General features: G+C 43.3%; 1 protein-coding gene across 1 annotated transcript in view; it reads right to left on the bottom strand.

The window, feature by feature from the left end:
* The window catches only part of LOC115472909 (serpin B4-like), a 46,916-nt gene that overhangs the window by 18,290 nt on the left and 3,945 nt on the right, over positions 1 to 24,681 (bottom strand). The window contains exons 2-4 of the mRNA XM_030207422.1: positions 19,153 to 19,342; positions 15,783 to 15,887; positions 13,146 to 13,283 (exon numbers count right to left, since the gene is read on the bottom strand). Of these exons, the coding sequence (XP_030063282.1) occupies positions 13,146 to 13,283; positions 15,783 to 15,887; positions 19,153 to 19,320 (411 nt within the window). The 5' untranslated portion in view covers positions 19,321 to 19,342. The remainder of the gene's footprint in view (positions 1 to 13,145; positions 13,284 to 15,782; positions 15,888 to 19,152; positions 19,343 to 24,681) is intronic.

Raw genomic sequence — 24,681 nt, 5'->3', positions numbered from 1 at the left:
ATTATCAGCAGTGGGAACTAAGATTCATTTGTCTCCTTCGAGCAAAAGGATTAAATATATGCTTAGACCAAGACAGAACAGCTGAAAATATGGCTGAATGGGACAATGCAAACTATTATGTGAAGTGCATGCTTTTGGAAGCTCTCTCAGAGAAACAAGCCATATTAGTGGAGGGAAAAGATACACCAAAGGACATTTTATATAAACTGAGAACTATGTATGCAACTACATATGCAAAGCAGCAACCAATTTGGTTGGCAGAGTTGAATGAAAACAAATTAAGGGATAAAAGTGAATGTAATGATCACATTATGCATCTTATGTCTTCATTTCAAAAGCTAGAACTTTCTGGAATTCCCATGTGTGATGCATTGAAAAGAGCATTTCTTTTTACCTCACTATCAAAGAAGTTTGATGTTTTTAGGTCTGTAAATGAGGCCATTGAAGGGCAATCTTTTGAACAGGCAACATCAAAACTAAGGCAGGAATGCATAATAAATGATTCTGAGGAGATGTGTTCTCAAAGCAAGTCAGAGAGAAATGAAACAAATTTCTTGGCAAAGAACAGAGGAAGGCGGAGCTATGGGAAAACTCCACCCAAGGGCAAGCTGATTTGCTACTCATGTGGAAAGGAGGGACATGTATCTAAATGGTGTAAGGAAACACAAAACACTCCCTCTAGCTCACCTAAGCCAATGGAACTAAAGAATTTTCAAACCAGGAAATGTATGAAGGACAAAGATAAACACAAGGGCTTTCTAATGGCAGAAAAATCTTTGACTATGGTAAATAATAATTCAAATGAAAGTACTTGGATTTTGGATTCGGGGAGCACATGCCATTTAACCAATTGTAAGGATTTCTTTCAGGAAATGTGTCCAGAAGAAGGTATTCTTAAAACTGCAAACGCAGGGACTGCTAAGATCCAAGCAAAAGGTATTGGATTCTTAAAATGCAAAGTGTCTAATGAAGTTAAAGAAATTCCTGTAAGTGATGTCTTGTATATTCCCCAAGCAGTTTGCAATATGCTTAGTGTATCTACATTAGATAAGAAGGGATTTGTGATTCATTTTGAAAACAGTAAGTGCACAATCTCTAAAAATGATGAAGTGTATGCTGAAGCTTTTATGCATAATGATGTTTATAAGCTGAACATTTCAGGTGAAGCCTCACATATGGCGCAAGTAAGGAAGAATGATGGTAAATGTAGTCTGGAAATCTGGCACCGCCGCCTGGGACATCGTGATTCTAAGGTGATCCAGGATCTTTACAGTAAGCAACTGGCCACCGGCATTCAGATAAGTGCAAATGCTGGTAATATGGAGAAATGCATAGACTGTGTTACTCAAAAAGGTGTGAGACCCTCATTTCCTGCATACACAGGAAATAGGAGTAATAAAGTGCTGGACTTAATACACAGTGACTTATGTGGACCGTTTAATATCCCATCATTGGGAAATAACAGATTTGTGCTAATATTCTTGGATGATTTCTCTAGATATTGTGTGGCCTATTTGCTGAAAGAGAAAAGTCAAGTCACAGACATGCTGAAGAAATACGTAGCCATGGTGAGCAACAAATTTGAAAGAAACCAAAGGTTCTTCAGACCGACAATGGTGGTGAGTTCACTTCACAAAGCATGCGCACATTTCTAGAACAAGAAGGCATTCAGCATATCACAACAGTAGCTTATACACCAGAGCAAAATTCTGTTGCAGAGAGAAAATTTAGGTCACTTGTGGAAATGACCAGATGTATGCTGTCAGATAGCAATCTCCCTAAAAGACTATGGGGGGAAGCCATTCTCACAGCAGTGTACCTACAAAACAGAATGCCAACTAAAGGCGCGGAGCGCACACCACATGAGACATGGCATGGTAGGAAGCCAAACCTGTCACACATAAGAACATTTGGAAGTACAGCATATGCTCATATACCAAAGCAAAGAAGGCATAAGCTGGATTCCACAACAGAAAGGGGCATTTTAGTTGGCTATACTCCAGGACACAAAGGATATAGAATTTTGAATCTGAAAACTGGCATTGTTGGCATAAGACATGTTACATATTTTGATGAAAACAAAAGGGTTGATAAAGGCTGGATTATCCCAGATGAGCCTTATCATCCAGAATATGAAACTAGAACCATAATAGACATGCCAGTGTATATAAATGCCATACCAAGGCAGATGTCTGAAAGCAACTCATCTGTATCTAACGAGGAACAGGCAGAGGAAGCAGACACAGAAAGGATCATTGAAGAAGACAGTACAGTTGGAGAAGGGGAATCAATTGGAGAAGAACTCTCAGATTTAGAGGATGCGGAAAGGTCAGACCAACCTGTTGTCAGACGCACATCCAGGGAAAACAAAGGTGTTCCACCCCCAAGACTGTCTTACCTAACAAAGTCAGCAGAAGCTCAAGAGCCCTTAACATGGGATGAGATTGAGAAAATGCCAGCAGAAGAAGCTGCTGAATGGCATAAAGCTGCACAAGAAGAAATTGATGCATTGGATAAAAATAATACTTGGATTCTTACAAAATTACCTCCTGGCAAGAAAGCTATAGGATGCAAATGGGTATTCAAGTTAAAAAGGAATGCACAAGGAAAAGTGGAAAGGTATAAAGCCAGATTAGTGGCAAAGGGATATCTTCAAAAATATGGAGAAGATTTTGATGAAGTGTTTGCACCTGTAGTGAAACACACGACAATAAGAACACTTCTGAGCATTGCAGTCTCAAAAGGCATGCAAGTCAACCACGTTGATGTGAAAACAGCGTTTCTTCACGGAGAAATAACTGAAGACTTGTACATGGAACAGCCAACAGGTTTCATAAATACAAAACAAAGACAGCTAGTGTGTAAATTAAACAAAGGTCTTTATGGATTAAAGCAAAGTGCAAAATGTTGGAATGATAAATTGCATGAAATATTGACAAATTTAGGATTTAAGCAAGGTGAAGCAGATAAATGCTTGTACACTAGGTGCAGAAATGGACAATATGCATACATTTTAGCTTTTGTTGATGATCTGCTCATTGCAAGCAAAAGTGAGCAAGAGTACAAGGATATTGTAAAATATTTAAACCTGAATGTTGAGATAAAAGAACTTGGTAATGTGTCATACTATCTTGGTATAGAAATTGAGAAACAAAATGATGGTTCTTATCTTCTAAGCCAGAAGCAGAAAATAAATGAGCTTATTGAAAGTTTAGGTATGCAAGATGCCCAAGTTGTAAGCACTCCCATGATCACTGATTTTCTGAAGGATGAAACAGTAAGAGAACCTTTACCAGATAACATCCAATATAGATCAGCCATAGGTAAGCTTTTATATCTAGCTACCACATACAGGGCTGATATAGCAAATGCAGTAGGAATTTTGAGCAGAAGGGTCAGCTCACCTACCAAATCAGATTGGACTGCAGTTAAAAGGATGGTAAGGTATTTAAAGGGTACCATTGATTGTAAATTAAAGATTTCAGCCAATAGTAATCCAAAACTAATATGTTACTGTGATTCAGATTGGGCAGGGGATCATTCTGATTATAAATCCACAAGTGGATATGTGTTTATGTATGGAAATGTACAAATTTCATGGGCCAGTCATAAACAAAGTATTGTGAGTTTGTCTTCTACAGAAGCTGAATATGTGGCCGTATCGGAAGCGTGCAGAGAACTGATGTGGATTGAAAAACTTATGCTGGATTTCGGAATAGCTGAAAAGAGACCAATCCAGATAATGGAAGATAATCAGAGCTGCATCCGACTGTCACAGAATGACAAGGTTCAGTCACGCACCAAGCACATCGCAACGAAATACCACAACGTGCGAGAGTTGGCGAAAGAAGGGGTCATCAGTCTACACTATTGTCACACCAGTGAGATGACAGCTGACATCATGACCAAACCGTTACCCAGAGAACATTTTGTGAATCTGCGTATAAAGCTTGGACTTTGTATGAATAAATAATTGCATGACAGTTATGCATGAGAAGGGGTTTGTTGGAATGTAATTGTATTTTACATGCATTGCCTGTCACCTATTATTTCTCTGTGATTACTCTGTGACCTCTGATGTGAATTACTTAGAGAGGTCACACAGCTATGCAACTTCCTGTGGGGGTTAGATGCAGCAGATGCAGCACATGGAGCACATGGAGCTCATGATCTCTCCTAACCTGAGAGGATCTATGGTGGTGTGAGCATCCATTACCATCTAAGCACATGGAAGGAGCTGATAATACAAATGTATAGTATTATGTATATATAAGCCTGTCTGATTATAATCTAACTGCAAACTGTGAGTAAACAGATGTTTTGTTACTTCAACTTTAAAGTGACTCAGCAGTGAATTATTCAGGGGTGAATGAGAGAGAGATGAAGAAAGAAATTAACATTTCTAAAGCTGAAGCTGTGTGTACTAAAATCTGCTAATTATTTACTACAAATAATCCAACAATAACGAAACAGTGATTGAATATTCAGATAAGAACTAGATAAATGAATTAAAACAAATCCCCTTAATATGTAATACTTGGTAGCAATAATGAAACAATGATTGAATATTCAGATAGCAAGCAGCCTGAGCCAACAGGTTTATTTTCCACTGAACATAATTAACTTTGTATGAACTTGGCTGCTAATAGTGTGCTGAACTGGACAGTGTTGGCACATTTAGCCACACCCTTTTACCAGCCATGGCGCATATAAACAGTAATCATTGAAAATATTACACCAGGAAAACAAGAAGGCAGATGATCCGCAAAATCCAATGTGGAAGCAAACAAAAGAGCAGATTGCTAGGTGGTATTAATCAGACTTTATTGGAGAAATTTTGAGCGCAATATTGCTTGGGAAGAAGCTGACTTGCTGTTTATATGCTTTTGCTTTGTTTAATATCACAGCAACTGAAAGCCCCTGACACAGCCCTTGTGGGCGAAACACAGTCTGTGTTGGGCGATTATTTCTCCAATAAAGTCTGATTAATACCACCTAGCGATCTGCTCTTTTGTTTGCTTCCACAAATATTACACCAGTACAGGAGAAGAAAAATAACTTGTTTTTTTTCATTATAAATAATTTCTATAAGCTGTTACAGCTCCAGTATACCCAAAATTACACAAACCAAATTAGCATACAGATTCTGCAATCAGAACATTGCTATACATTGCAAAATAAGACAACAGTTGTAAATTCTCAAATTGGACATATTCCAAAAACTAAAATGAAAATAAAATATTTTTTCTACCTTTGTTGTCTTGTGGCTTTGTTTTTCTAATCATGTTGGTCCCAGTATCTGATTCTGCTGCTCTCTATCTGCTCCCTTAACTCCACTTCCAGGGCTTCCTTTCCATTTATTTCTTTACTTTCCTCCTTTCTTCTTCATTTCTTGCCCTACATCCATAGGTAAAATCTGGGTCCTCCGTGGACTTGACTGGAGGAGGTATAGAGTGGATCCAGCTTTTGCATATTTTCTCCAGCCATGTGCAGTTTTTCTCCTTTCCCTCATCTCCGGCAGTATGCATCTCCTTCCTCTCTCTTCCCTCTCCTCCATCCATGTCTAGCATTTCTCCTCTCTCTCCTCCCCTCCATCCATGCTCATCTCACTTCATCTCACGTCCTCTCTCTTCCCTCCCCTCCATCCATATCCAGCATTTCAACTCTCCCCTCTCCTCCATCTGTGTCCAGAAATTCTCCCCTCCATCCATGTACATCTCCTTCCTGTCCTCCCTCACCTCCATCCATGTCCAGCATTTCTCCTGCCCTCCCCTCCATCCAAGGGTAAAATTATCAAAATCTGTGGTTAAGAGAAAAAAGTGTCATCCGGCCACCTGGGCCATTTACGTAGAAGTAGGTTTTTTAGAACTCCATAGAACCTAATGGAAGGAAAGAGTATAAATATGGTTGGCATTTGGCATGTGAGGGGGAGAGTTAGAGACCAGAGATTGATCCCTGTGAAAGACCTCTCCTTAAGAATACATTGCTCTATGTAATCCTGATTTGGGTGAGTAATAAACTTTAATAAACTTGAATCTGTCTCTCATCTTCCTTATTTTCTACCTATAGGGAATCTATTAATCTAACATGGACAAGAAGATTAACTAGAACAAAATGACAAGCCTTTTGGGTTTGACTGGGGAAATGTTTATCCCTAGACAGACCCCTGACAGAGTTGTCTGGTCCATGGTTGATTCATGGTTATTTACTTTAAATTGGAAAATAGTGGGTTCAAAGATTGGCGTCAGATGGGGTTACTAACAGCCTTCCCTACATAAGCCTAAATTTAGGGGACCTAGAACCCCAATATATTCATTGGTAATCCCGACGTTGGTTGGACACAGTTTTTTTTTCTTTACTTAAATCTTTTTGGTCAAATAAGAGACTGAGATTTTGAATCTCAGTGGACCAAAATGTAGTCTATCTCTCTTCCTCTGTCAATTTTACTGTTTCTCTCACTAGACGTTTACTTTAGTTCTACTCTTCTTCTGTCTTCTTCCCCATGTCTATAAATGGGGTCTTTTTCATTTTTCTCTGAGAAGAGGTGAGTATTTTGTCTTATTATTACACTTCTAACTGGTAAAGTGAAAACATTTCCAAACATATCTATCCTTGTTAATTATTCTTCTTTTCCTGTCTCTTTCAGCTATATATATCATTTCAGCTATTTCATATAGTGCCCCTTTTTTTTCTAATAACCTCTGTATATTTCCTCCTAAAACTTCCATCCTTCTGGATGGTTTACCCTTGGAGTTCACTCTTACTTTTCGTGGGTCGGTCTTTATGCTGGCACCTTGCCTAACGCCTTGAAAAGTGAGATTCCATCTGTATTTTTCTACCCCCACTCCATAAGGGGGACAATTTCTGATATATACATGAAGACATGCCCGGCTCCTCCCCTTGCCAGTTTTTGGAAGATATCAATAATTTTACTGCATTATGAAGGTCTTCTAAGCGTCTTTAACCTCTTCCCAATTTCTGATCTATCCTCTTGAATCTCTACCTCTGCATTAACTAATCTCTAGAGAAATCCTTTCATTGTTTGGAGTTTTCAGGTCACAGTTACTTGACTGCATGCAGTTTCTTAAAGGTCCTACTATTATTTCTTTTATTTCACCCCTGTGACTCTACTTCCTGGTCCCTTCTTTTCCCTTGTCTTCTGTAAATGTTTCTTCAAAATACCATGGTTTTCAATTCTGTCTCATTCAAACTTCTATTTCCTTTACTGATAGCATGCAGTTCACTGTAACTGGTACTTTTTTTTCTCCTTACTATCTCTCATAACTACTTCCCCTTTTCATTTCCTGCCCAACTACGTAGTTTACTTTAGCTTGCTCTATTTCCTTATTCCTGTGTAAATTTACTTTGAAGGTAACCCACTGTATTATTTCTCTCTAAGTATTCTCTTCTGCAATATCAAGGCCTGTGCTTGTCCAGGCTCTTCCCCATGGCAACTTATGGGAAAGTTAAATATACTTCATCTGGCAGTGAATGCTCTTTCATATGGTCTTTGATTCATATTTCTGACTTATTTCTGACCGATATGGCACTGAAAATACATTACAGCCATATCGGTTCTGAGCTATATTGGCCCCTCCTTCCTTTCCGTTCTTTTCTTTGGTGGTTTTCCGGTACTATGCTGTCCTGTTAAGTTCAAAGCTATATCCACTTGCCTGCCTTCTTTTCATTCCAGTCTCAGCATAGAATACATAGAATGTTATAAAATTAATGCCTAATGTTTGAATATGCTGGACTGTTCGTGTGAATGGTAGCTGTCTTGGAATTTATAGTGTGTGTTCTTCCCTGGATCTGAGTGTTTTTTTTTTCCCCAGACTTACAGTATTCTTTGGCTTGCTCCTTGTTTCAACTGCCTCTTGCCAAGTTGCAGCTATTTCGTTTTGTCTTGAAACAATGTGCTATTTCCTGCTTCTTCAATTGATTGGAAACATGTTACTTGAACTCTATGTGAAGGTCAATCAATGGTGTCTGCCCTTGTAAAGAAGTTTTCCTTTTTAAAGGTGCTTTTTGTTGCATTGCAAACTAATTATGCCCTGTTGTAATGCAAATGCATGGTGTGTTCAGACATTTACTGACTGAAAACCATTTTGACTTTTTCTAAAAATATTTCCTCTCTTAGAGAGGCATTGAATTGAAATTTAGGTTTGACATCAATTATTACAGTACATTCTTTTTCAGTTTTATTTTAATTGCCCTTATTTTTTGTTTCACTTTTAAACAATTCAGAGTTATTTTCTAAGTTTTTATTTTGTATATGCCCTCTCCTCCTATCCATGTCCAGCAACTCTCCTCTGCCCTCCCCTCCCATCTATGCCCAGTGATTCTCCTTTGACCCCTGTCCTCCCCTCTCATCCACATCCAGTGATTTTACTCTGTCCCCTGCCCTCCTCTCCCATCCATGTCCAGCATTTCTCCTCTCTCCCCTCCCCTCCATCCATGTGCATCTCCTTCCTGTCTTCCCTCACCTCCATCCATGTCCAGCATTTCTCCTGCCCTCCCCTCCATCCATCCATGTCCAGCAACTCTCCTTTCTCCCCTGCCATCCCCACCCTCCCATCCATGTCCAACAATTCTCCTCTGCCCCTCCCCTCCCATCCATGTCCAGTGATTCTCCTTTGCCTCCTGTCCTCCCCTCTCATCCACATCCAGTGATTCTCCTCTGTCCCCTGCCCTTCCCTCCATGTCCAGTGACTCAGCCCCCCAAGTTTTGGTTCCCAACCGCAGCCCCAGTCCCACCTGTGCCCTCAGTTTTCCACAGCCCTCCTTTCCTTCCAGCCATCCTACGTTTAAGAAGTCGCAGCAGCAGCGAAAAAGCAGGCTCGCCTCTAGCCTTTAAGCATTCCCTTCTCTCTCAGCATGCACTGTGCCACCTTTCTCTGATGAATAAACATGTGGATAAAGGTGAACCAGTCGATTTTGTGTATCGGGATTTTCAAAAGGCGTTTGACAAAGTACCTCATGAAAGACTCCAGAAGAAACTGGAGAGTCATGGGATAGGAGGTAGTGTCCTCCTGTGAATTAAAAAATGGTTAAAACATAGAAACCAGAGCGTAGGGTTAAATGGTCAGTATTCTCAATGGAGAAGGGTAGTTAGTGGGGTTCCCCAGAGGTCTGTGCTGGAACCGCTGCTTTTTAACATATTTATAAATTATCTAGAGATGGGAATAACTAGTGAGGTAATTAAATTTGCTGACAACACAAAGTTATTCAAAGATGCTAAATCACAACAGGATTGTGAAACATTACAAGAGGACCTTATGAGACTGGGCATCCAAATGTAAAATGACGTTTAATATGTGCAAAATGATGCATGTGGGAAAGAGGAACCCGAACTATAGCTACGTAATTCAAGTTTCCACGTTTAGAGTCACTGACCAGGAAAGGTGTCAAGGTGTCATCGTTGATGATACTTTGAAACTCTCTGCTCACTGTGCAGTGGCGGCTAAGAAAGCAACTAGAATGCAGTGGCATTCCTAAGGGGGCTGACACCCGGTGCGGATCGCCGATGCGTCCCGCCCCCCCCTGGGTGCAGCGCCCCCCTGGTGAAAGGACACCCCCCCGGCAAAAGAACCCCCCTGGGTGCACGCCGCTGGGGGGGGGGGGTGCCTCGTGCCTGTCCGCTTCGTTCGTTTCCATGCTCCCTCTGCCCCAGAACAGGAAGTAACTTGTTCCGGGGCAGAGGGAGCACAGAACGAACGTAGCGGACAGGCGCGCGGCACCCCCCCAGCGGCGTGCACCCGGGGCGGACCGCACCCACCGCCCCCCCTTGGTACGCCACTGTTAGAATGCTAGATATTATTACAAAAGAACTGGAAAACAAAAATGAGGATGTTATAATGCCTTTGTATCGCTCCATGGTGCGATTGCATTTCGAATACTGTGTGCAATTCTGGTCACCGCATATCAAAAAAGATGTGGTGGAATTAGAAAATGTACAGAGAAGGGTGACGAAAATGAAAAAAAAGGCTAAAGCGGCTGGGGCTCTTCAGCTTGGATAAAAGACAGCTGAGGGGAGATGTGATAGAGGTCTATAAAATAATGAGTAGAGTGGAACAGGTAGATGTGAATTGCTTGTTTTCTCTTTCTGAAAATACTAGGACTAGGGGGCACGTAATGAAGCTGAAAAGTAGTAAATTTAAAACAAATTGGATAAAACATTTCTTCATTCAATGTGTAATTATATTCTGGAATTTGTTGCCAGAGAATGTGGTAAAAGCAGTTAGCTTAGAAGGGTTTAAAAAAAAAAAATTTGGATTACTTCCTAAAAGAAAAGTCCATAAACCATTATTAAGATGGACTTGGGGATAATCCACTGCTTATTTCTAGGATAACTGCCAAACACCGCAGCAAAACTCTACTTTATATATCCAATAACAGCACCAAAAAGCAATAGTAGAGTACAATGGGAGAATCTATATGGTGGAGTTTTTTTTAGGATAAGCAGCATAAAATGTATTGTACTGTTTTGAAATCTTGCCAGGTACTTGTAACCTGGAGTGGCCACTGCTGGAAACAGGATACTGGGCTTGATGGACCTTCTGTCTGTCCCAGTGTGGCAACAATTACGTTCTTATGTATGTTCTAATGTATAATTTATCCATTTAAATGTAGAACATACATAAATGGATAGCCCAACTGAAAATCCAGCATAAAGATAAGTGTATGTCATTTGCTTATCTGTATGCACAGACACTGTTCTAAATATTGACCTTTATTACTTTGAAAAACAGAGAGGCAACAAGGTGCTTGCTTCATGAATAGCCAAGTGCCCCTATATGATTTTGTGATTTTTCATTCAAACAAGCTTTTATTTATTTTGTCTGTTTCTGAAGTGACTTTATATCTAGCAAGGTAATGTGTTGTTGGATTTTAATGTCTAATTCATTGAGCCATTTTCTCCACATGTAGTATAGAGCAGCATTACTATGGCCATAGGTATCAAACATATAGACGACGAGTGACCGACTCACTCGCAAATGCGTAGTAGAGACTTCCCTCTCTGTCTCGCCCCCGCGTCAATACGTGATGACGGGAGGGGGGGGCGGGACAGAGAGGGAAACTGCGCCACCGAGGTTGCTACCACTCCCCCCCCACTCGGAGTCGCCGCCGTCACCCCTCAACCCGGCCCGGGCCCTCTCTTCCCTTCTGAACTTACACATCCATTCGCCGAATGCAGCAACGCCCGTCAGCTGAGCTGCCCCTTCCTTCTCTGCCTGTGTCCCGCCCTTGCTGACGTTACGTCACAGGAGGGCGGGGCCACAGGCAGAGAAGGAAGGGCCCACAGCAGTTCAGCCGATGTGCGTTGCTGCGTTCGGCAAATGGATGTGTAAGTTCAGAAGCGAAGAGAGGGCCCGGGCCGGGTGGAGGGGTGGCGGCGGCGGCGACTCCAAGGGGGGGGAGCGGTGGTGACCTCGCGGGGGGGGGGGGAGGGGAGCGGTGGCGACCTCACAGGGGAGGGGAGGGGAAGGAAAACCCCAATACCAGCCCGTTTTTATGGGCTCAACGGCTAGTACAAATAGAAGACGGAGGGATTGAAGGAGTGCTGGGTGGAGCTAATAATTAATTAGTAGCAGTTTTGGACAGCAATACTTTTACTCTTCAAAAACAGTTTCTGGTTCACTTTATTTTCATTGATTTTGGGACCCTTGTATCTTGGTTCACATACATTATTTTCAGGCTAATAAAGAGAAATGTTCAGGTTTTATCAACTATCACTTGATCTAAAATAAGATAAGCATCTGAAAAAAAAAAGTTATCCAGCATCTTTTGAATATATGCTTCTGTAATATGAGGAAGGGCCTCAAGGTACATGACTAATGCCTCACCCCCACCTTCCCATGAGCCTCCTCAGTGACTCATCTAGGTTTGCAGAAATTTTATTCAGCTCATAGGTGTCCTGCAAATGAATGTGAGGGGCAAATGATTCTATGTAATACTGCAATGTCCAGATAACACAAGACTTTGACAATCTCACTGCCATTTTAATGAGACGATGTTACATAATGTTCATGATTGTATTTGAATTTGGTTTGTCAAATAATATCCATGCTTTATTTGGTCTCCATAGATCACAGTGAAATGATACAGTAGGACTGTTAGCCTGTTTACTGCAGACTGCCGGCATCTAAACCACATTACAGCAAAACTTAGGGGCCCTTTTACAAAGCTGTGGGAGGGCTAACGCGTGGGTAGCACATGCCAAATCAGCACTACCACTGGGGTAGCACATGCTCCCGGTGGTAATTCTGAGTTTGGCATGTGCTGAATCCCATGGTACAAAATATTTTTCTATTTTCTATTGCATCGGTGGTAATCGTCAGCACTGCCATGTTGGCGCACACTGCATGGTTACCATGCAGGTAGCACATTAGCCCCTATTGCTAAGTCAATGGCTGGTAGTAAAGGCTCAGGCCATAGATAGGCACATGGTAGTTTTAATTTTTGCTCACACCCATTTCCCGGCCCATTAAAAATGTCCTTTTTCCCAGCTGCTGTAAAAAGTGGCCCAGCGTGCCCCCCAGTGGTGTAGCCAAGGGTGGGCCCGGGTGGACCAAGGCCCACCCATGTTGGGCTCAGTTCCACCCAGTAGCACCACACCTATGATGCGGCTGGCAGGGATCCCCACGCCCCACCAGCCCAAAACTCTCAACAACTGTCCCTCCTTCATACTTTGTGAATAGCAGATCTTCGCCTGCAGCGAGCAGTGACTGATATGTACTGCTCAAACCGGCCCCACAACCTTCCCTCTGATGTATTCCTGCCTATGCAGAAACAGGAAGTTGCATCAGAGGGAAGGCTATGGGGCCAGCATGAGCAGTGTGTATTAGTTGCTGCTCGTTGCTGGTGAAAATCTGCTATTTAAAAGGTATGCGTGGGAGGGGGGATGTTTGGGAGACCATATGGCACACAGGCAAGAGAGGGAGAGACCAAATCACTTTTGGGATGGGGCAGGGTTCTTCTGCCCACCCATCTTGGGCCCAGGCCCACCCAAAATTGGGTGTCTGCCTACGCTCCTGGTTCCCCCAAAAGACACACCCGCACTACCACAGGCCACTTTTTACCATGGCTTTGTAAAAGGACCCCTTAGTTAAGAAAGTCCTGCTATGGCTATGTCACACACAACTTACCTCTATAAATGGAAAGTTCTTTTGGCCATACAGCTTGTTGGCGATATGCAGTTCGCAAGCCTGGTCACTCTTTTGGAGGTGGGAGAGGAGTTCATGGAATTTGGAATGCGCAGATCCTTCCTGGCCACACTGTTGCTCCTTTTAATATGAAGGGTGAAGTGTGTCAGTTTTATACCGCATATGTTTAAAATATGGTTTAGCAGTAAGTAACTCAAGTAATAATCTAAGTCACATAATCAATATGGTGTTTATTTTAGAAACACTATTTGTGTTTTAGACATCCACAAACTGAGATATGGATATGAACGTCTAAAACCAAAGAATACCCATATGACAAAGGGGAGAGGTCTGGGTGGGACCTGGGTGTGATGAAAAAGTAGACCTGCATTCCCCATTTGAGAAGGGGAATGAGCATCTAAGTGTGAAAGGATGTCTGAATTTAGAAATCTGCTACCCAGGGTATGTATGTTATAGAAAAGTGCTCCTAGTTAGCAGCATTCCACTGGAGGGATTAGCAATGGAAACCTTCTTAATCCTACAATGGATGATGATGCCCCCCCCCTCTCGAAAGAAAAACAGACAAGGGACACTGTGATCTGTGCCAGCTGCAGAAAATATAAACATTTGAGTTTCTAAAATGTCCCACGTGAACATCTGTGTTCTAGGACATAAACATTCATGTTGCCATTTCACAACATAGACACATTCATAGATATTCATGTTCCCGTTTTGCCCTGTTAATAGCTTACATGGAGGGGCATAATCGAACGTCACCGGCGAAATAGATCGCCGGCGATCTATTTTGGCGGCGGCACAACAGCTGGCCGGAACCGTATTATCGAAAAAGATGGCCGGCCATCTTTCTTTTCGATAATACAGTTTAGCCTGGCCAAATGCCAGAGTTCGCCGGGTTTGAGATGGTCGGTTTTGTTTTTCAGCGATAATGGAAAAAAATACCGGCGATCTGAAACCCGGCGAAATCCAAGGCATTTGGTCGTGGGAGGAGCCAGCATTTGTAGTGCACTGGTCCCCCTGACATGCCAGGACACCAACCGGGCACCCTAGGGAGCACTTCTAAAAATTTTTTACAAATACACAAATAGCTCCCAGGTGCATAGCTCCCTTACCTTGGGTGCTGAACCCCCCAAATCCCCCCCAAACCCACTCCCCACAACTCTACACCATTACCATAGCCCTTATAGGTGAAGGGGGGCACCTACATGTAGGTACAGTGAGTTTTGGGGGGATTTGGAGGGCTCAACACTTAGCACCACAAGTGTAACAGGTAGGGGGGGATGGACCTGGGTCTGCTCCAGGCTCCGCTCATTCTGCCTCACCTCACCCTATGCTTGGAATAAACTTCCTGAGCCCTTATGCCAAGCCCCCTCCCTACCCATCTTCAAATCTTTGCTCAAAGCCCACCTCTTCAGTGTTGCTTTCGGCACCTAACCTTTATACCTTTCAGGAAATCTAGACTGCCCCAATTTGACTACCCCTATTTGACTGACTGTACATTTGTCCTTTAGATTGTAAGCTCCTTTGAGCAGGGACTGTCCTTCTATGTTAAATTGTACAGCGCTGCGTAACCCTAGTAGCGCTTTAGAAATGTCAAGTAGTAGTAGTAGTCTGCCTGCCTGACGTGCACTGCACCCATTAAAAACTGCTTCAGGGACTTGCATACTGCTGTCAGGGAGCTGGGTATAACATTTGAGGCTGGCATAGAGGCTGGCAAAAAAAGGTTTTTATTTTTATTTTTTTTAGTATGGGAGGGGGTTGGTGACCACTGGGGGAGTATGGGGAGGTCATCCCCCATTCCCTTCAGTCATCTGGTGAGTTGTGGCACCTCTTTGAGGCTTGGTCGTGAAAATAAAAGGACCAAGTAAACCCGGTGAAATACTGATTAACGCCGCTTTTTTTTTCATTATCCACGAAAGCCGGCCATCTGTTAGCCACACCCATGTCCGCCCATGCCCCGCCTTAGCTACGCAGCCAACACGCCCCCTTGAACTTTTGCCACCTTGGCGACGGGAAAGCGGCGATGGTGTCAAAAAAGCAGCTTTCGATTATACCAATTTCGCTGCTTTTGAGAGATCGCCGGCCATCTCCCGATTTATGTCGGAAGATCGCCGGCGATCACTTTCGAAAATAAGCCTGATGTTCATTTTTCTAAACTGCCAAACATAGCTGGTGTATTTTAGAGCAGCAGTTCCAGATCTAAGATTCTAGTGGAACTTCAGATGTCCAGCCTGGATGTCTCAATTCCTATTTATAAATTCTTTCCAGAGCAATCTAAGGATTTTAAACACAAATGCCAAACATTACACCCTTGCCAAGTCAAACCATTATCCAAATCGCAAACAGTCACATTCAAATAATGGCAGTGTACAAAATGTTTCTAGTAAAACTAACTCTAAGAGGCAGATAAATCATGAAATTGTTGCATTGCATGGCTTAATTCTAAAACAGGTGCTTCTCATGAATATTTTTAGTGAGTTGACACATGAGGTCCTAAATGCAGCCTAACCAGACAATAATTAAGGAAGGAAAGTAAAAACCTTCCATCATTCTGTAGCTCTACATGCTTCTTGGATAAAGTTAGATCAGACACATAGTTAGAATTTTTTGGAATTACAATACCGGCAGAGATGGAGGAGGAAGAGGGGTTTGCTTGTCAACATTTTCTCCACATGTATTTCCAGCTCCTGCATCTGCAGCCTCTTCAGTTTCACCTAGGTGAAGTACCTATAGTTGAAAAAAATGAAGATAACACATCTAAATGATATTAAATGATTCTGATTTGAGCAAGGTCACGCCTTGTCATAATGTAATATTTTCTCTGTTATACAACATTAACAGGCTCATTTTCGAAAGACAAGGACATCCATCTTTCGACATAAATCGGAAGATGGACGTCCATCTCCCAGAGATGTCCAGATCGGTATAATCGAAATCCGATTTTGGATGTCTCCAACTGCAGTCCGTTGCAAGGACGTCCAAATTTCAAGGGGGCATGTCAGAGGCATAGCGAAGGCGGGACTTGGGGCGTGCCTAACACTTGGACCTCTTTGACCCATAATCAAAAAAAGCAAGGACGTCCATGACGAACACTTGGACATTTTCAGCCGGATGTGTTTTGTTTTACAAATAAGGCACAAAAAGGTGCCCGAAATGACCAGATGACCACCGGAGGGAATCGGGGATGACCTCCTGTTACTCCCCCAGTGGTGACTAACCCTCTCCCACCCTCAAAAATCATCTTTAAAAACATTTTGTGCCAGCCTCAGATGTCATACTCAGGTCCATGACAGCACATGCAGGTCCCAGGAGTAGTTTTAGTGGGTACTGCCGTGCACTTCAGACAGGCAGACCCAGGCCCATACCCCCCCTACCTGTTACATTTGTGGAGGAAACAGCAAGCTCCCCAAAACCCACCACAAACCCACTGTACCCACATCTAGGTGCCCCCCTTCACCCATAAGGGCTATGGCAGTGGTGTACAGTTGTGGGTAGTGGGGGTTGGGGGGGCTCAGCACCCAAGGGTAAGTGAGCTATGTTCCTGGGAGCATTTTATGAAGTCCACTGCTGTGCCCCCTAGGGTGCACGGTAGGTGTCCTGGCATGTCAGGGAGACCAGTGCACTACAAATGCTGGCTCCTCCCACGTCCAAATGACTTGCATTTGGACGTTTTTGACATGGACGTCTTTGGTTTCGAAAATCACCGAAAGTCAAAGATATCCATGTCTAGGGACGTTGAAATTTAAGGACGTCAACTTTCAGATCTGCGAGTCTGATGTGACCTCTCAATATGCTGATTTTAGAATGTTACAACATTACATTTCAGTTACTCCATCTGGGCATTTGTAAACTTTGCAACTGAATTAGATGCTGGGATGCTGTGGTTACTGCTGAATACCATATTTTCTTGTAAATCACTTAGGGGCCCTTTTACAGATATGCAGCAAGCCTACCATGGGCTTGCCATGTGGCAATTCAGGGTAGTTCCAGCCCCCACTGCACGCCATTCCTGGCGTGTCAAATTTTTTTTTTACTATGAATGGTGGAGGTGTGGCCAGCAGTAATCAGGCAGCATTGTACACTGCCTAGTTACCACTGGGCTACCAAAGGAGCCCTTACTGTCTCCTAAATAGGAGGTAGTAAAGGTTCCCCAGGAAATGGTCACACAGCAAGTGTTTGGTAAAAGAACACATTATTTATTTATTTTGATATTTATATCCAACATTATCCCAAAACAATGTTTAGGTTCAATGCAGTTTACAGATAAAAATATATAGAAGCATATAATGTAAAATGCAATTCATCTGTAATTAAACATAGAGTAATTTTACAGTAAATCATAAAGGTCATAGTAGAAAAACAAGCACAAATTGTTTCCCAGAGTTACAGAATGGTTAAATTTCAACTTCATGTACAGGAAGGTCTACAGAAATATCCAAAGACCATATAGGAATGGATTAGGATTCATCATTTTGTAGTAAAAATGTCCTAAAAAGAAAAAAAATTAGAGATTTCTGGACCTGGTATAATCTGAGATACCTTTGGTAATGAATTCCACCACTTACTACATTGATACGAAAAGTCAGCAGAGAACCAATTTATATATAACTTTCTTACAGTTGGGGTAGTGAAGAAGTATTCATATGAATTATTGTTTTGAAGTAGCCTTGCCCAGGTTTTAGTCCAACCAGATTAATTCATGTTTTTCTGTGAAGATCATACCTAGTGGTGGATTCCTTTGTTGCTGCTAAGAAATACTATTTTAGTATGGTTTATGATTTATTCCTTTGTATCCCCTTTTCAAAAATGTTAAGGCAGTTCAACAGAACATATGGATGTTCACAGGCAAAAATGTTTGGATTCATTTTACATTTCTTCCCCTTCTTTTGGGTGCTTCAGTTTGTTTTACAGATTAATTTAGTAACTTTTTCTTACACATGAAAGTCAATTGTACATGTGTTAATTTGTAGATTAGGGGGTAATTAATCAAGCTGTGTTAGGGATTTAAGCCACGTTTTTTGCGCCATAATGCAACATAAATAACCCTAATGCAGTTTATCATAAACTTCCACGATATTTAAGTCACAGCTAAAGGCTGATGTTATTTTACCATGTCAGGATCATCGGGTGTCAAAGCTGTGGCCTAATGCTTCCAGCAGGAGTTTAAAGAAGCTGAGGTACAGATTCCCTAACCCCAGGGACCCAGAATGTTCCTCCAGTTACTGCAAAGAGAGCACCTGCTACAGTTACAATCAGTAAACAGTTTTGCTTTTGTTCAGCCTGGCTCTGCCTAGATAATGAAGAGAGGAGAGAGTTATGTGAGAGACTTTGCTGAAGAGATTCCACAAAAGTAGAACCTAGGAGAGACTTGATGACCTGAACATGTATACTCTGGAAGAAAGGAGAAACAGGGGTGATATGATACAGACGTTCAAATATTTGAAAAGTATTAGTCCGCAAACGAACCTTTTCTGGAGGTTGCGAAGGCGGTAGAACGAGAGGACATGAAATGAGATTGAAGGGGGGCAGACTCAAGAAAAATGTCAGGAAGTATTTTTTTCACGGAGAGAGTAGTGGATCCTTGGAATGCCCTCCCGCGGGAGGTGGTGGAGATGAAAACGGTAACAGAATTCAAACACGCCTGGGATAAACATAAAGGAATCCTGTTCAGAAGGAATGGATCCTAAGGAGCTTAGCCAAGATTGGGTGGCAGAGCCGGTGGCGGGAGGCGGGGATAGTGCTGGGCAGACTTATACGGTCTGTGCCCTGAAGAGGACAGGTACAAATCAAAGTAGGGTATACACAAAAAGTAGCACATATGAGTTTATCTTGTTGGGCAGACTGGATGGTCCATGCAGGTCTTTTTCTGCCGTCATTTACTATGTTACTATGTCCCCTGGGTCCTCTGAAAAAGAAGTATCGGGGAATTTACATTTCCTTTATGAAGAGAAATGTGTAGGGCTTAATGTTATTTAGTTTGAATTTACTATACCTTTTCCATCTGGGCTGCAGTATTTCCCTTGGCTCCCATTAACACCATGGCTAATGCAGATTCAATACTCAGAGGGGAGAAGAAGACATTTTCATTCTTTCTAGTTTTATTCAGCTGCTTGTAAAGGTCAAAAGTGAATGAAGCATTTGCTGCAGCGAGAGAGTCCATTATGAAATCAATCCGTAAAAACCTAAGAACGACAAGAAAAATTGTAAGAGAGGACAAAACAATAATACATGTGGGGAAAGCTGTTCAAATAATTTACTTCATAGGTCTTGCAAAAGTAAAAACAAGAAGAAAAAGAAATCATCTTAAATGCACAAGTGTCCAGCTCACAGTACAAATAAAGAGGTCACTGTAGCAGGTAACATAAAAATGTCACCCTTTTTTTTCCTCATTCAACAGTAATATGAAATCTGAAAATCTGACTGAGAAACGTTTGGATTGTGTTGGGAAATTCCTGTCATGTCAGCATTTTGACTGTTTCCAATGAATATCAATGACCCTTACTAGACCAGTACTCTCCTATATTCAGAATCATACCAAGTCAGAGTAGAAAGGAGATATATACCATCTAGTTACAGCATCCCCCTTCTGGAATGTCTGCAATGTTACTACCTGACCTTATAAAAGTCAGAGATCCCTGGAGAGTATGTGGTAGATTAGAGGTTATTGTGTGAGAAGCAATGCTTTTGCTAATCCTCAGCACTTAGACCTAGTTGGAATTGTGTCTTATGTATGGCTGCCAACAGGATTCAGAGTCACGGGACAGGATTGATCCAGTCCTGGGTTTACCCATTTGCATGTAGGGACTTGTAGTTCTGATTTCCCCATTGCACTCCTTAAGAAAAGCAAGATTACAAGTCCCAGCATGCACTAGATAAACCCTGGATGAAACCTATCCTGCGAATCTGGATCCAGTTGGCAGCCTTAGTCTTATGTGAAGCCTCCTTTGAGTTTTCAGTTTGTGTCCAGATGTGGATGTAAAAGACAGGTTTTATCCACCCCTCTTTGTGCTGTTTAATTAAGGAGTGGAGCAATAACTTGATACTAAAGTTGGACAGACAAGGAGAAAGATTCCTCACCCAGGAGGTGGGCTGCTGATATAGGTACTGTGTACTAGATTATCCCTATTGGACAAAGTCTGTGTGGAAGTGGATCCCACAAAAGAGAGACTGTGTATTACTCAGAAGGTAATATGTTTGCCCTGGTACATGGCAAACTCTTTATCCCCAAAAGACTGGTTATTATTTCCAGGAATCACAGGAACAGATAAAGTAAGAGTGTGGAGTGTTTATTCAATGCTGCTGACATTACGTCACACACATTTGGCCCTCTTCTCCAGTTCACATGCCGAAGTGCCATCCTTTCACTCATTGTCTCATAGGCTTCCTGCTCCATGCCTCCGTCTCCCCCAACCCATAGTCTGGCACCTTTTTCTCTTTCCCTTCCCTTCCTCCATTGTGTGGCTTCCACCCTCTCCCAGCAAGAGGACAGGCTGCTTCTAACCAGATTGGGCCTTCCCTCTGCTGCATCCTGCCTCCTCTCTGAGACAACTTCCTATTTCTGGCTGAGAAATGTAGGAAATAAAAGGTGGAGTAATGCATGTGTTTTATGGTATGGGAGCAACTGAGCAGTGTATATGTGTGAGACTTGGAGAGGGTTGTGTGCTAGCAAAAGGTGAATGAAATATATGTGAGGAAGAGGAAGAGGAAGAGTGGAGGAGTGGCCTAGTGGTTAGGGTGGTGGACTTTGGAACTGAGGAACTGAGTTTGATTCCCGGCACAGGCAGCTCCTTGTGACTCTGGGCAAGTCACTTAACCCTCCATTGCCTGCCACATTGAGCCTGCCATGAGTGGGAAAGCGTGGGGTACAAATGTAACAAAAATAAAGGTATGAGTAAGAGGAGGAGGGAAAACAGAAACAATAATAGTGGTGTGAGAATGAAATCAGCATAGACTGGATAAGAGAAGAATAAAATATAAAAAAGCAGAGGGTGGAAGAAATTAAAATTTGAAGGTGAAAGGAATGATAAAGGATGGAGAAGAGAATGAAAGAGCAAGAAATACCAAGAGGGTAATATTCAGCCTGCAGTGGTCAGTAGTTTTTAAGTCTCTGACAGCCACAGGCTGAACTGAGCAGGATATTGAATGCCATGTCCAGGCTCTTACACTGAATATCTGGTTACAGCAGCCTGCCCAGAAGTTGTCCATTTACCGGTTGATATTCATCCTGGTGTGCAGCTAGCTTGGTGGCTAAAGTTATAACAGCCTTTTTGCTGTTATAACTTTATCCACTTATTTAACCAGTTATCAGACTGAATATTACTAGTAACCAGTTAAATACCAACTCTGCCCGTTGACCATCCTTGCACTAACCGAACAGGGCAGGACTGGTTAGTGCCGACATTCAGCTAGTTAAGTGCCATTGAGCATCAGTAGATAGACAGGCACAAGCAATTTAACTGGTGCTTGGCTAAATTGCTTTGAATATTGACATCCAAGGTTTCTAACTATTTTATTGAAAAAAATAGTTATACTAGAAGATAAATTGGTAAATGATAAGTACCAGGCAGTGGCGGCCTTAGGTTTGTCCAGGATCTGTGCAAGAGTTATTTGGGATAACATAGAACATAAATTAAGTGGCCTATAAGTAACTTTGATATTTGTTTATTTCATTTTCACTTTGTCCTAACCTTAAGAGTGCAATGTAAGTTGTGATTTGAAATAATATTGTTTGGAGGAGTTAAAGGCTAGATTCAGAAAATGGTGCTCAAAACTCAGTGCCAAAATAAGTCGGCAGTCAATGCTTTTCTATCAAGGGAGCTCAAGGATTGCACTGAGCGCCAATTTCGGCGCTCACATCTCGGCACTAGGACTTACACCTGCTAAAAACCAGCTGTAATTCTCAGCACTCAATTTAGGTGCACCTCCATAGTATTCTATAACACTGCTTGCAAATTTTAGGATGCCCCTTACCTGATGCTCCACACACACAAACACATACACACACATAAACACACACACAAACGCAAACACACATAAACACACATAAACACACACATACACAAACACACACAAACAGATACACAAACACACACACACACACACACACAAACGCAAACACACACAAACACACACGCAAACACACACAAACACACACAAACACACACACGCAAACACACACACACACACACACACATAAACACGCAAACACACACATAAACACGCAAACACACACACACATAAACACACACACAAACACAAACAAACGCGCACACACACACACAAACACATACACACACACAAACAAACACACACACACAAACACACACACACACAGAAACACACACAGAAACACACACACGCAAACACACACACACGCAAACACACACACACACACACAAACACACACACACACAGAAACACACACAGAAACACACACACACATAAACACAAATGCACACACACAAATGCACACACACAAACAGACAAACACACACACACACACAAACAAACACAAACACACACACACAAAAACATACACACAAACACACACACACACACAACATACACACAAACACACACACAAACACACACACAAACACACACACACAAACACACACACACACACACAAACACACACACATACACAAACACACACAAACACACACAAATACATACAAACACACAAACAGCCTTGACGGTGCACCTCTAAGTGCCCCCCGCCGCATCGCCACAACAACCCGTGCAACGGGGCATCAGAAAGCCCCTACCCCCTTCCCTCCTCGCCGCATCACCCAACCCCTCCCCCGCCGCTTCATCAAGCCCCTTCCCCCCACATCGACTGCCTCACCACCCGCGACCGCTAATACAAACTCTGTCCGGCGGCTGCTGCTGCTTCTATTCAGCAGCAGCAGCCCGTACATAAAACAAACAAACAAAAAAACAACCTCCTAAAACGCACCTCCATGGAGAACCATCTCACATTGGCTGACGTCTCTGCAGCCACTCCTCCTCTCCCCTCAACGTCAGTGCCCCTGCCGGAAGACCCCGGAGAAACGCCGAGACGTCAGAGGGGAGAGGAGGAGCGCATGCTGAGACTTCAGCCAATGTGAGATGCTTCTCAACGGAGGTGCGTTTTAGGAGGATTTTTTTTTTTGGTTTTCTTTATGTACGGACTGCTGCTGCTGAATAGCAGAAGCAGCAGCCGCTGGACACAGTTTGTATTAGCGGTTGCGGGTGACGAGGGGGTTGATGAGGGAGGGAGGGGCTTGGTGATGTGCCACGGTGGGGGGGTCGGGTGATGCGCAAAGGGGGAGGACAAGGGGCTTTCTTTGGGTGCTGCGCCGGCTGGGGGGGGAAGGGGGGTCTCGCTGGACATGGGTGGCTGGAAGGAAGCAGGGGGAGGGGAGGGTCGCTGCACATGGGTGGCTGCAGGGGGGGCAGGGAACAGGGAGATAGGGATGGGGCTCCACACACCACATGGGTGCCTGCAAGGGGGACAGAAGGGTTGGTGGTCATCAGGGGGGACAGGTGGGTCGATGGACATGGCTGGCCACAGGGGAGGAACAGGGAAAAAGGAGAGGAGTGTCCTCAGACATGGGTGGCTGCACAGGAGAGGAGGGTCGCTGGACATGGGTAGCTGCAGGGGGGGCAGGGGGACAGAAGGGTCGCTGGACATGGCTGGCTGTAGGGGGGACAGGGGAGAGAGGAGGGACGCTGCACATGTGTGCCTGCAGGGGGACAGGAGGGATGCTGGGGGGGGCCTGAGACCACATGGGTGGCTGCAGGGGGAGCAGGGGAGACAGGAAGGACGCAGCAGGGGGAGAGGAGGGTTGATGGGCATGGGTGGCTGCAGGGGGATGCTGGACATGGGTGGCTGCAGGGGGAACACGGGGAGAGGAGGGTAGCTGCACATGCCTGGCTGCAAGGGGGCAGGGGAGAGGGAGGGGGTTCCTCACACCACACATGCAGTCACTCATTCTCTGTCTGCCACATACACTCTCACTCACACACTGACTGTCTGTGTCCCTCTCTCTCACAGTGTCACACAGAAACACAAATACTGTCTCTCACACACTCTCTCTCTCTCGCTCAAACACATACACTCTGTCTCTCTCTCTCTCACATTCTCTCTCTGACACACACGCTCCATCTCTCACACACGCTCTTTCTGAAACATACACTCAAAGGAAAACCTTGTTAGCGCCTGTTTCATTTCTAACAGAAACGGGCCATTTTTTACTAGTCTGTACATAAACGCTACCTCAACATTCTGAAGACAACCTGCTGAAGCCATCTGCAAAATCCCTAAACAGTTCGTAAGTTCATGGTGGTGAAGCCATCCAACTCACCATGTCTCTCTGCCCCGCCCTCGAGGGTGGAACACAGAGAGTAAAGGGATCCATAAAGGCACCCCTACCAACTGGCAAACCCTTCCAACAAACAACGACCCAGGCAGGGGGAGTGTTTCCATACTCCTCCCCCTGCCTAGGAATCGCAACAGACTGCTGGCAAACTCCCCAAC

This window comes from Microcaecilia unicolor, chromosome 1, assembly GCF_901765095.1.
Source record: "Microcaecilia unicolor chromosome 1, aMicUni1.1, whole genome shotgun sequence".
NCBI classification, from domain to species: Eukaryota; Metazoa; Chordata; class Amphibia; order Gymnophiona; family Siphonopidae; genus Microcaecilia; species Microcaecilia unicolor.
The sequence above is the reverse complement of the archived record's forward strand: the minus strand, read 5'-3'. Positions and strand labels throughout refer to the sequence as shown.